The 12,174-nt window shown below is 48.3% G+C and overlaps 1 protein-coding gene across 1 annotated transcript in view; it reads left to right on the top strand.

Moving 5' to 3' along the window:
* The window catches only part of PLCH2 (phospholipase C eta 2), a 699,861-nt gene that overhangs the window by 646,869 nt on the left and 40,818 nt on the right, over positions 1–12,174 (top strand). The window contains exons 20-22 of the mRNA XM_066606850.1: positions 9,272–9,356; positions 10,735–10,881; positions 11,704–11,783. Of these exons, the coding sequence (XP_066462947.1) occupies positions 9,272–9,356; positions 10,735–10,881; positions 11,704–11,783 (312 nt within the window). The remainder of the gene's footprint in view (positions 1–9,271; positions 9,357–10,734; positions 10,882–11,703; positions 11,784–12,174) is intronic.

Below are 12,174 nucleotides of genomic sequence, written 5' to 3' on the forward strand. Positions count from 1 at the left end.
GGCGATGCTGCAATCATTAGCGTCACCATTCCTCTGCTATGCCTCTTGAGAAGTTCCCTGCAAAGCATAAAGGCAGACGCTTTGCGCTCGGAAACAGAGCCGGGGGAAGACAGTATGTCGCTGGATAGTCAGAGCACCCTCCTGTCTATATCTCAGCGCGGTGAGGAGGAGGAGGAGGAAGATGAGGAGGAGGGGGAAGAGACAGCTTGGCCCACTGGTGAGGGTACACATGCTGCTGGCCTGTCATCCTTTCAGCGTGTATGGCCTGAGGAGGAGGAGGAGGAGGAGGAGGAGGAGGATCCTGAAAGTGATCTTCCTAGTGAGGACAGTCATGTGTTGCGTACAGGTACCCTGGCACACATGGCTGACTTCATGTTAGGATGCCTTTCTCGTGACCCTCGCGTTACACGCATTCTGGCCACTACGGATTACTGGGTGTACACACTGCTCGACCCACGGTATAAGGAGAACCTTTCCACTCTCATACCCGAAGAGGAAAGGGGTTCGAGAGTGTTGCTATACCACAGGACCCTGGCGGACAAACTGATGGTAAAATTCCCATACGACAGCGCTAGTGGCCGAAGGCGCAGTTCCGAGGGCCAGGTAGCAGGGGAGGCACGGAGATCAGGCAGCATGTACAGCACAGGCAGGGCAACACTCTTTAAGGCCTTTGACAGCTTTCTGGCTCCCCAGCAAGACTGTGTCACCGCTCCCCAGTCAAGGCTGAGTTGGCAGGAGCACTGTAAAAGGATGGTGAGGGAGTACGTAGCCGATCGCACGACCGTCCTCCGTGACGCCTCTGCCCCCTACAACTACTGGGTGTCGAAGCTGGACACGTGGCCTGAACTCGCGCTGTATGCCCTGGAGGTGCTTGCTTGTCCTGCGGCTGTCTTGTCAGAGAGGGTGTTTAGTGCGGCTGGGGGAATCCTCACAGATAAGCGTACCCGCCTGTCCACCGACAGTGCCGACAGGCTAACACTCATCAAGATGAACAAAGCCTGGATTTCCCCAGACTTCTCTTCTCCACCAGCGGACAGCAGCGATACCTAAGCAATACGTAGGCTGCACCCGCGGATGGAAGCATCGTCCTGTATCCCCATCAAAAACGGGGACCTTTTCGCTTCATCAATCTGTGTATAATATTCCTCCTCCTCCTCCTGCTCCTCCTCCTGAAACCTCACATAATCACGCCGAACTGGCAATTTTTCTTAGGCCCACAAGGCTCAGTCATATAATTTTTCTAAACAATTTTTATACGTTTCAATGCTCATTAAAGCGTTGAAACTTTCACCTCAACCAATTTTTATTTTAACTGGGCTGCCTCCTGGCCTAGTTACCAATTAAGCCACATTAACCAAAGCGATTAATGGGTTTCACCTGCCCTCTTGGTTGGGCATGGGCAATTTTTCTGATGTACATTAGTACTGTTGATATACCAATTTTTGGGGGCCCTCGCCTACAGTGTAATCAAATTAATTTTTAGCCCACCTGCATTACAGCTGACGTTACATCAGCTCTGTTGGGCACTGCAATGGGATGCATTTATGTACCGCCGGTGGGTTCCAGGGAGCCACCCATGCTGTGGGTCCACAGGGAGTTGTAAATGCATCTGTGTCCACTTCTAAAGAACCCCAGTCTGACTGGGGCATGCAGTGTGGGCCGAAGCCCACCTGCATTAAACATGACATTATTACCTCAGCTGTGATGGGCAATGCAATGGGATATTTTTATGTACCGCCGGTGGCTTCCTGGCACCCACCCATGCTGTGGGTCCACAGGGAGTTGTAAATGCATCTGTGTCCACTTCTAAAAAACCCCAGTCTGACTGGGGCATGCAGTGTGGGCCGAAGCCCACCTGCATTTCATCTGACGTTAGCTCTGCTGTCCAGGGCACTGCAATGGGATACATTTATGTACAGCGGGTGGGTTCCAGGGAGCCACCCATGCTGTGGGTGCACACGGAATTCCCATTGCGGAGTTGGGGATTCCCAGTTGTACCTGCCTGTGACTATTTATAAAAAAACGCGGTCTGATTGGGGCATGCAGACACCTTGACAGAATGAATAGTGTGTGGCACATAGGTTCCCCATTGCTATGCCCACGTGTGCAGCTCCAGATGGAGGTGGCACAGGATTAGATTTCTCATTGCTTCTGTACAGCATTGTGGGCTATCGCCCCGCCCCTTTTAAAGAGGGTCGCTGCCTAGCCGTGCCAACCCTCTGCAGTGTGTGCCTGCAGTTCCTCTGGCAGACGCACTTATAAATAGACATGAGTGTGGCGTGGCATGAGGGCAGCTGAAGGCTGTGCAGGGGCAATTTGGTGTGCGCTGTGGACACTGGGTCGTGCAGGGGGGGGGGGGGGTTGGCCAGCATGTAACCCAGGAGAAGTGGCAGCGGAGTGTCATGCAGGCAGTGATTGTGCTTTGTTGGAGGTAGTGTGGTGCTTAGCTAAGGTATCCATTGCTAATGAGGGCTTTTCAGAAGTAAAAGTTGTTGGGGGGGGGGCCCACTCTTGCCGCTATTGTGGCTTAATAGTGGGACCTGTGAACTTGAGATGCAGCCCAACATGTAGCCCCTCGCCTGCCCTATCCGTTGCTGTGTCGTTCCCATCACTTTCTTGAATTGCCCAGATTTTCACAAATGAAAACCTTAGCGAGCATCGGCGATATACAAAAATGCTCGGGTCGCCTATTGACTTCAATGGGGTTCGTTACTCGAAACAAACCCTCGAGCATCGCGAAAAGTTCGTCTCGAGTAACGAGCACCCGAGCATTTTGGTGCTCGCTCATCTCTAGTTATTTGGTTTGGCTGGTTCACGGTGATTGGTTGTTTATAGAGATAAGTGAGCACCAAAATGCTTGGGTGCTCGTTGCTCGAGTCGAACTTTTCGTAATGCTCGAGAGCTCGTTTTGAAGTCAAGCATTTTTGTATGGGACCGATGCTCCCCATAGGTGATGGCTTGTGAAACACCAGAAAACCTCAGAAAGTCATGGAAACACCACAGAAACGGATAGGGAAGGGCAGGGCTGCATCTGAGGCTCCCAGGTCCCACTATTAAGCCAAAATGGGGGCAAGAGTCTGGCGGTCACCCCCCTAACCATTTACTTGGGACGTTTAAACCCTCCTTAGCAAGGCACACGTGCTGGCACATCTTAGCCAAGCACCACACTATCTGCAACCAAGGACAATCACTGCCTGCAGGTGACACCGCTGCCTCTTCTCCTGGGTTACATGCTGGCATTGCAGTCCAACCCCTCCCCCCACACGACCCTGCGTCCACAGCACACACAAAAGTTTCCCTGCGCAGCGTTCAGCTGCCCTCATGCCACACGCTCGCTATATAGCCACACCACCCTCATGCCTATGTATACATGCGTACTGGATGAGGAGGAACCGGAGGCACACACTGCAGAGGGTTGGCAGGGCCAGGCAGCGACCCTCTTTGAACGTGCGGGCAATAGCCCACAATGCTGTTGAGAATTGATGATAAATTGACGTACGATCATCATTCCAATCCCGTGCCTCCTCCGTCACAAAATTGTCAGGAGCTGCAAACATGGGCATAAAGGGGCCTCAGGTACCAGCAATTCTACACATCTCCACAATGCAGCAATACTCTGTGTGAGAAGCACGTGAGCGGGCCCAGGGTCAGTCTCGGTCCCAGCCTCCACCTTGTGTGACCCAAGGTGCCGCGAGTTACATAGCAATGGGAAATCCATGTGTCCCCACACAATTCCTTCTGTGTAGGTGTCAGGTAGCTCAACACTGCAATAGGAAGTCTTTGAGTTCCTTGGGCTCACCTATGCTGTTGGTGCACAAAGATGGTATTACACAGGAAGAAATCAAAGTGCCCAAACATGGCAGAGTTTCACCCCGAAAAGGACCTCGGCCTTGGCCCACATTTCTGCCCAAGTCAGTGTATTTGTGCTAGATAGGTAAAACACTGCGATAGGAAGTCTTTGTGCACCCACAGCATAGGCAGACTCCAGTAACATTTCTGTAGCAAAAGTATAGGCGAACTCCTCAAACCATTCAGTAGAAACTGCATAGGCAGACCCCAGTAACATTTCTGTAGCAAGAGTATAGGCTGACCCCAGTAACATTTCTGTAGCAAAAGTATAGGTGAACCCCTGTAACATTTCCGTAGCAAGAGTATAGGTGAGCCCCTCAAACCATTCAGTAGAAAAGGTATAGGCGGACCCTAGTAACATTTCTGTAGCAAGAGTATAGGTGGACCCCAGTAACATTTCTGTAGCAAGAGTATAGGCGGACCCCTCAAACCATTCAGTAGAAACTGCATAGACGGACTCCAGTAACATTCCTGTAGGAAAAGTATAGGGAGACCCCAGTAACATTTCTGTAGCAAGAGTATAGGGAGACCCCAGTAACATTTCTGTAGCAAGAGTATAGGGAGACCCCAGTAACATTTCTGTAGCAAGAGTATAGGGAGACCCCAGTAACAATTCTGTAGCAAGAGTATAGGCGAACACTTGAAAAAATTTGGTTACCAAGAGTGTAGGCAAAGGCCGGAAAAATTTGTTCGATAACAGTATAGGCGAGGGCCAGAAAAATTGGTGTACCAAGAGTACAAGTGCACCCCTAAAAAATTGCTCAACTGCGAGGGCAGGTGAAACCCATAAACATTTTTTAAAGATACAGCTCGCTGTTGCTTAATTTGTAACAGAGCCTGGAGGCAGCCCTGTGAAAAAAATTTGTTTCTGTTAAATTATCAATACTTTTGAAACTTTGAAAAATTGTAAAAAACTTTTAATCAGGGCCTTTTGGGCCGCAGAAAAATTGCAGTTTAGCGTGATGACATGCTGTTTTAGGAAGAGGAGGAGGAGGAGGAGGAGTAGTAATAATATACCGAGAGTGATTGACAAAGCTAATTCCCCCTTTTTTTGTGGTGATAGAGGATGCATTTTTCTCCTGTTGCAGCGAAAAGAATCCTTAGGTTCCGCTTCTTTCCACTGGTGGAGAGAAGTCTGGGGAAATCCAGCCTTTGTTCGTCTTTGAGTGTAAGCATGTCGGCACTGGCAGTTGACAGGCGGGTATGCTTATCCGTGATGATTCCCCCAGCTGCACTAAACACCCTCTCTGACAAGACGCTAGCGGCATGTATCCCTTTCCTCTTCGGGAATGAGAGTGGAAACGTTCTCCCTATACCGTGGGTCGAGAAAGGTGTACACCCAGTAATCTGTGTTGGCCAGAATGCGTCTAACGCGAGGGTCACGGGAAAGGCAGCCTAACATGAAGTCAGCCATATGTGCCAGTGTCCCAGTACGCAACACATCGCTGTCCTCATTAGGAAGATGACTTTCAGGATCCTCCTCCTTCTCTTCAGCCCATACATGCTGAACAGATGAGAAGCAAGCAGCATGGGTACCCTCTGCAGTGTGGCCAGCTGTCTCTTCCCCCTCCTCCTCCTCCTTCTAGCGTGTGGGCACCTCGCACAGCAGTCAGTGCTCTGTCAGCTGAAACCGACATTGCATGGTCCTCAGGGTGGCAGCGTCCGTGGTGGACTTGTGGAAATGCACGCAGAAGCGGTGCACCTTGCCAAGCAGGTCAGACAAGTGGGGGTAGCTTTTCAGAAACCGCTAAACCACCAGATTGAAGACGTGGGCCAGGCATGACGTGTGTGAGGCTGCCGAGCTGCAGAGCCGCCACCAGGTTACGTCCGTTGTCACACACGACCATGCCTGGTTGGAGGCTTAGTGGCGAAAGCCAGAGGTCGGTCTGCTCTGTCAGACCCTGCAGCAGCTCGGGGGCCATGTGCCTCTTGTCACTTAATCTGATTAGTTTCAGCACAGCTTGCTGACGCTTGCCCTACCTTGCGCTACCGACTGCTGGCGACGTGCTCACACTTCTTAATTGAGAGGTAGAGGTGGCAGAGGGTTTGGAGGAGGTGGCATAAAACGCCGCAGATACCAGCACTGAGGTAGGACCCGCTATTCTGGGTGTGGGTAGGACGTGAGCGGTCCCAGGCTCTGACTCAGTCCCAGCCTCCACCAAGTTCACCCAATGTGCCGTCAGGGAGATATAGTGGCCCTGCCCGCCAGTACTTGTCCACGTGTCCGTGGTTAAGTGGACCTTGCCAGTAACCGCGTTGGTGAGGGCACGATTTATGTTGCGGGAGACATGCTGGTGTAGGGCTGGGATGGCACACCGGAAAAATAGTGGCGACTGGGGACCGAGTAGCGCAGGGCCGCCGCCTTCATGTTTTTGACAACCTCAGTTTCCATAAGCCTGTACGGCAGCATCTCCAGACTGATTAATTTGGCAATGTGCACGTTTAAAGCTTGTGCATGCAGGTGGGTGGCGACGTATTTGCGCTTTCGCTCCAACGTTTGTGTTAGCGACAGCTAAACACTGCGCTGAGAGACATTGCTGGATGGAGTGGAGGACTGTGGAGGTGAGGGTGTGGGTGCAGACCTGGGAGGCGCTCGTGCCTGTGTCCTGGGTGGGGGATTGGATCTGTGTGGCAGGTTGGGGCACAGAGGAAGAGGCAGTGGTGTGACCTGGAGGTGGTGAATGGCCTTTGTCCCACCTTGTGGGGTGCTTGGCCATCATATGCCTGTGCATGCTGGTGGTGATGAGGCTGGTAGTGGTGGCTCCCCGGCTGATCTAGGTGCGACACAAGTTGCACACCACTGTTCGTCGGTCGTCCGCGCTCTCACTAAAAATCATCCACACCTTTGAACACCTAGCCCTCTGCACGGAGGCATGCTGAGAGGGGAGTGCTATGGGAAACGGGGGGATTCTTCGCTCTGGCCCTGCCTCTACCCTTGGCCACTCCACTGCTCTTCCAATCTGTCCTGCTGCTGCACTTGCCTCCCCCTCCGAAGCCCTATCCTCAGTAGGCTTAGCAAACCAGGTGGGGTCAGTCACCTCATCGTCCAGCTGCTCTTCCTCCGAATCCTCTGTGCGCTCCTCCCTCGGACCTACTGCCCTTACTACTTACTCACTGACAGACAACTGTGTCTCATCATCCACAAAATGCTCTAGACAGTTGCCGGAAGTCCCCAGTCTCATCACCCGGACCCCGGGAACTTTCCAAAGGTTGGGCATCGGTCACGACAAACTCCTCAGGTGAGAGAGGAACCATTTTTTCCCACTTATGGCAGGGACCCGAGAACAGTTTCTGGGAGTCTGCCTGCTCAGAATATGTCATTTTTATGGAGTGAGGAGGCTGGGAGGAAGGAGGAGCAGCATCCAGAGGATTCAGAGTTACAGTCCCTAGGCCAGGAGTAGTGGACTGCGTAGAAGACTGGGTGGTCGATACATTGCTGGACGCGTTTTTTGCCATCCACGACAGGACCTGCTCCCACTGCTCTGTTTGTAATAAAGGTCTACCACGCGGACCCGTAAATTGTGATATGAAGCTGGGGAGCCCAGAAACTTGCCTCTCTCCTAATCCCGCAGCAGCTGGCTGTGATTCACCACGACTAGGAACTCAGCCTGTGCCCACACCCTCACTTGGACGTCCGCGTCCTCGACCCTTATCCCTACTTCTCATCATGGTGGATTAAGAATAGAGCAGGGCCCAAATAAATTACCCCACTGTACAGTGCTGACAACTGTGGCTAATTCACCACACACAGAGACTTGTAGATCACGGAGGCTCTACGCTGTGACTTGAAAATATTAACCCGCTGTCTTGTGCTGATACCTAGGGGTAATTTACTGCTCGCAGAGACTTGTAGATAAGAAAGGCTGTATGGAGTGGGAGAAGATTCTAAAGCCAGTGGATAGTGCTGGTAACTGCGGCTATCTCAACCCCACCAAGGAAAGGGTATTGTGAGATGCTCTACACAGCGGCAGAGCTGAAATGTTTTGCAGTGGCCCAGGAAATATTACAGTACTGTTTAGCGATGAGACCTCTGTCTAATGCACTGCAGACACAGAACGGTATAACTGAAATAGTTTGCAGTAGGCTAGGAAATGTTAGAGTGCAGTTTCACGGTAAGAGCTGGTTATACGGCACTGCAGGCTGAGAACGCTATTACTGAAAGGCTGGGAACAGGCCTAGATGCATAATACGGCTCCCAGTCAGCCACAAGTATAATGCACACGGTGAGATGTAGCCCTAAGAAGGACCGTTGGGGTTCTTGTACAGAGGATCAGGACTGTGTAACTTTCCCTATATAAGTAGCTGTGTCGCTACACTCTGCCTTATGCACTGCACACACAGAACAGTATAGCTGAAATGGCCTGCACAGCCCGAGATGCTTAAAAAAAAAAAAAAAAAAAATTGGTGCACTACTGCTCCCAGCCAGCCACAACAGTAATGCACACTATGAAGAGTAGCCCTAAGAAGGACCGTTGGGGTTCTTGACGACAGAATCCTACTCTAACACTGTCCCTATATCAGCAGCAGCACTATCCCTAACCTCTGCCAGCATGCGTCTGAGGCGAGCCGCGGATGGGACTACTTTAAGTACTTGGCGGTCACCTGGTCGGCCCAGCCACTCACTACTGTGTGTGTGTGGGGGGGGGGGGGGGGGGCTGGCATGTCACACCGGAAAGTGGTAATGCCTTCCCCGCATGTCTATTGGCTAGAAAATGGCGCTAAACATACAGGGAAGGAAATGCAATTGACTCGAGTACCGCGTGGTGTTCGACTCGAGTAACGAGCATCTCGAATGAGCATCAAGCTCGCAGTAGTGTGCTTGCTCATCTCTAGTTGTTTAGGTTGGCTCGGGTAGAAGTGGGGAGTAAAAGGCTAATATGCATCTAGGACGTCTACAGATCTTTAGGACTATGGGCTTGCAGTCTTCAGCAAAGCACTCCAAATATTTAGGAGCTGTGCCCAGCATGTGAGTTAAAGCACCACTGAAATTAAAGCATCGCTCTTAAACAATCTTACATTTGGGTGTGAAGAGAGAAACCGATAGCGTGCTAGGTGGAATATTGGTTGAGGCACTGCACAACACTTGAAGAGTCTCATACACTGGTCCTATTCTTTAGAGGTTGTACCTACGCCCCTTTATGCCCAATGGAAGATCGGTCAGAGGCATGACTGTAAAATGACCCTTCAGTGACAGAACCATAGTTCATACAGGAGTACAGAAGATGCAATATCTGAAAAAATTAGGAATCGATCACATCAAAAATAGGGGTGACTGGAACGTCTCCTGTTTTTGGCAATAAATGCCCAAACATAATAGGAACCAAAAACACAGCTGTGTAAAATCCGATTCGGCCACCTCTGTCCTATGCTTTACCAAGAACTGGTGATATCACAGTATAACCTGTTATGTGTTTATTTGTAGATCATTGATCCTTTTGTAGAAGTTGAGGTCATTGGTTTGCCTGTAGACTGCTACAAAGAACAAACTCGGGTTGTAGATGACAATGGTAAAGTACTTTGTTCTTTTTTCAATAGTTTACAGTTTAAATCTATGTTTAGAGTTAAGAAATGTTACCTTTATTTCTTAGAGTTGACTAATGTTTTCTTCCCCATTCACATTTAAGCCAAATTTTTTAAAGAACTGCCTCTGGAAACATTGGTTTGCTCATGTTATGCAGTCATGTGCTTAGCTGTAACCGCATAGATTTTATTTGCATACCCACAATGCACTGGTAACAAGAAAACACAAGCTTTGGATGTAAATGGAGAGGAAAACGCCATTTAACTCATCAGTACAAGTAAAGCAAGTTACTAAACCTGCAATAAAGACTTACACTGCCTAATGTATAAATGTTGATACTTTTACATCTTTTGTTACTTGATATCATAATTCTGTCCTGACATGCTGTAGCTATAGAGGCTCAGAATTAAAGGAATTCCGTCATCAAAATATTTGTTACTTAGATGCCACCATAGTGCTAACTGCCTCATGGAACAGAGCCTGGACATATGTGTATTATAATAATAATAAGTAGAATATAAGTGTTCTCTTCTATATTCTCCCGCGCTGTATGGTAATTGACCTGCCTCTAGTTAGAGGTGGACCGCATGAGCCCAGAGTCCCAGCTTTCACTAATTATACATGCCCCCTCCACAGCTCTGCAGCCTTTCCACCCTGCTGCTGCTGACGGCGGCGCAAGCCATGGTTAAATCCCGCTCTAGTTCTTTTTCGGACTGTAGCCAGAGTCCGACATTTATCATTAAAGTCAAGGTATGGGGCAGAGGGACGCACGGTATAAGGGGTAGAATTAATTGCAATTTGGGCGAAGGGGTGAGGAGGCGACGGAACTGTTGAAGGTCAATGGCGGTGTCGTGTCTTCTTAAGGAGAGCATCCAAAAAGTTTGTCGAGACACTTAGGGGGTGAGTGAGTTGAGGGATGGTATAGTCTCTCCACAGAGACAGCACCCAAAAAGGATGTGGAGACACTTAGGGGGTGAGTGAGGCGACTTATAAGGCCATCCAAGCTCCTCTGGGTAATTTATGGATCTTCCTTGTTTGCATAACTGTGGAGGGGACATGCCTAAATAGTGGAAACTGTGACTTGGAGCTCATGCAGCCTATCTGCATGACTCAAGGCTGGTCAAATTACATACTTTTCTATTCTCCTGCACTACACGTTTCTGAGGAAATGAATATTCTGCTTTTTATTACACACATATATCCAGGTTATCTCCTATGAGGCAGCCAGCGCTGAGGTGATATGTTGGTAACAAGCATTCTGATAATCCCTTTAAATATATATCAGTATTTTTGTGGTAAGCAGGCTCTTTACAGGATAGTAGAAATCCATGAAATGTAACATGTTTATCAACTTTTATCTGTAGGTTTCAATCCCATGTGGGAGGAAACGTTGGTGTTTACCCTGAACATGGCTGAGATCTCTCTAATTCGCTTTCTAGTCTGGGATCATGATCCAATAGGACGAGACTTCATTGGGCAAAGGACAATTTCATTGAGCAGTATGATGCCAGGTAATCTCCTATGTTTTGGGCCTTAAAAATTATAATTTACATGCAAACCTATTATTGGAATGTTCTCAAGGGTGAATATTGTGGAAACTGCAGAATTATGAAACACTTTTCAAATTAGCATTACTTTTAAAGGGACTGTATTACCTTAAAATAACACGTTAAATCAGGGTTTTGTTGGGTTTTTTTTCTTGAATTTCTGATAAGGTTTTTTCTTTTCTGGAACTACCCATGTATATAAAAAAAAAATCTTGAAATAATCAATTGGCCACCAGAGCACACACAATAAGCTGACATTTCCTGTTCTCTGCTGCTCATTTGTCAGCTTTGCTGTGTAGACTGGTACTGAGTCAGCAGAGGGTAGAGAATTTGACTTCTTTACTGTATTCATGGGAGGCCAAGATAAAGCAGGATAGAAACATTACACACACAGATAAGTCTCTGTATGCATCTTTGAAGTCACTTTTTACACTTTAGGTTGTACCCCATCACTTTCTGGAAGCTGTATTGACCGTTTCTGGACATTAAAGGAGTTGTGCATAATCCCTTTTAAAATGTTAGGAACAAATGCTTCCACTGCAGGAGAAATATAGTATTACAGCATGGTGCATTGTCTGCCAGAACTGGAGCCATTCCAGGTCATAGAGGGGGGTCTCTAATAGGGAGCCCCACTCTGACATTCATATGACATTTATATGCCCTGTAAGGGTATAGGAATAGGGGTGGTGGTGTTCTTGGTACCACCTTTTTAAATTCCATTCAGCAACAGCTTGGAGTCTATTGAAATAACAATTTCACCATTCCTTCATTTTTTGCTTCCTGTAGGTTATCGACATGTTTACCTGGAAGGTATGGAGGAGGCATCCATTTTTGTTCATATAGCAATTAATGACATCAGTGGTAAGGTGGGTGCAACTTATTTCAATAGGATATGATTGAATTTTATATAAGTATACTGAGGCATAAAATCACTGTCCCTATGTCTTGACTCCATAACAAAATTAATAATTAGTGCCTTCACGTGTCATTGACATGCCTTATTCACAAAGTAAGTACACCCTATGTAATCCTACAAATCTTTAGATTTGCACATCTATGGTCTGGATATGAGAAGTGCATCTACAGAGGTTATAGAATAAAAGTATATTCTATGGCTGCATTAGCACAAATTACCCGTAATTACCTGTACTCATGTGCTTAAAACTGTTATAAAGATTAGAAAAACTGTTCTGATTTCTGCTATGCCGTAACTATCCACTCCACATCTCGTCTGCTGCTGCAGATTGGTTATATTGA

The sequence above is a fragment of the Eleutherodactylus coqui genome, chromosome 6, assembly GCF_035609145.1.
Source record: "Eleutherodactylus coqui strain aEleCoq1 chromosome 6, aEleCoq1.hap1, whole genome shotgun sequence".
Classification (NCBI taxonomy): Eukaryota; Metazoa; Chordata; class Amphibia; order Anura; family Eleutherodactylidae; genus Eleutherodactylus; species Eleutherodactylus coqui.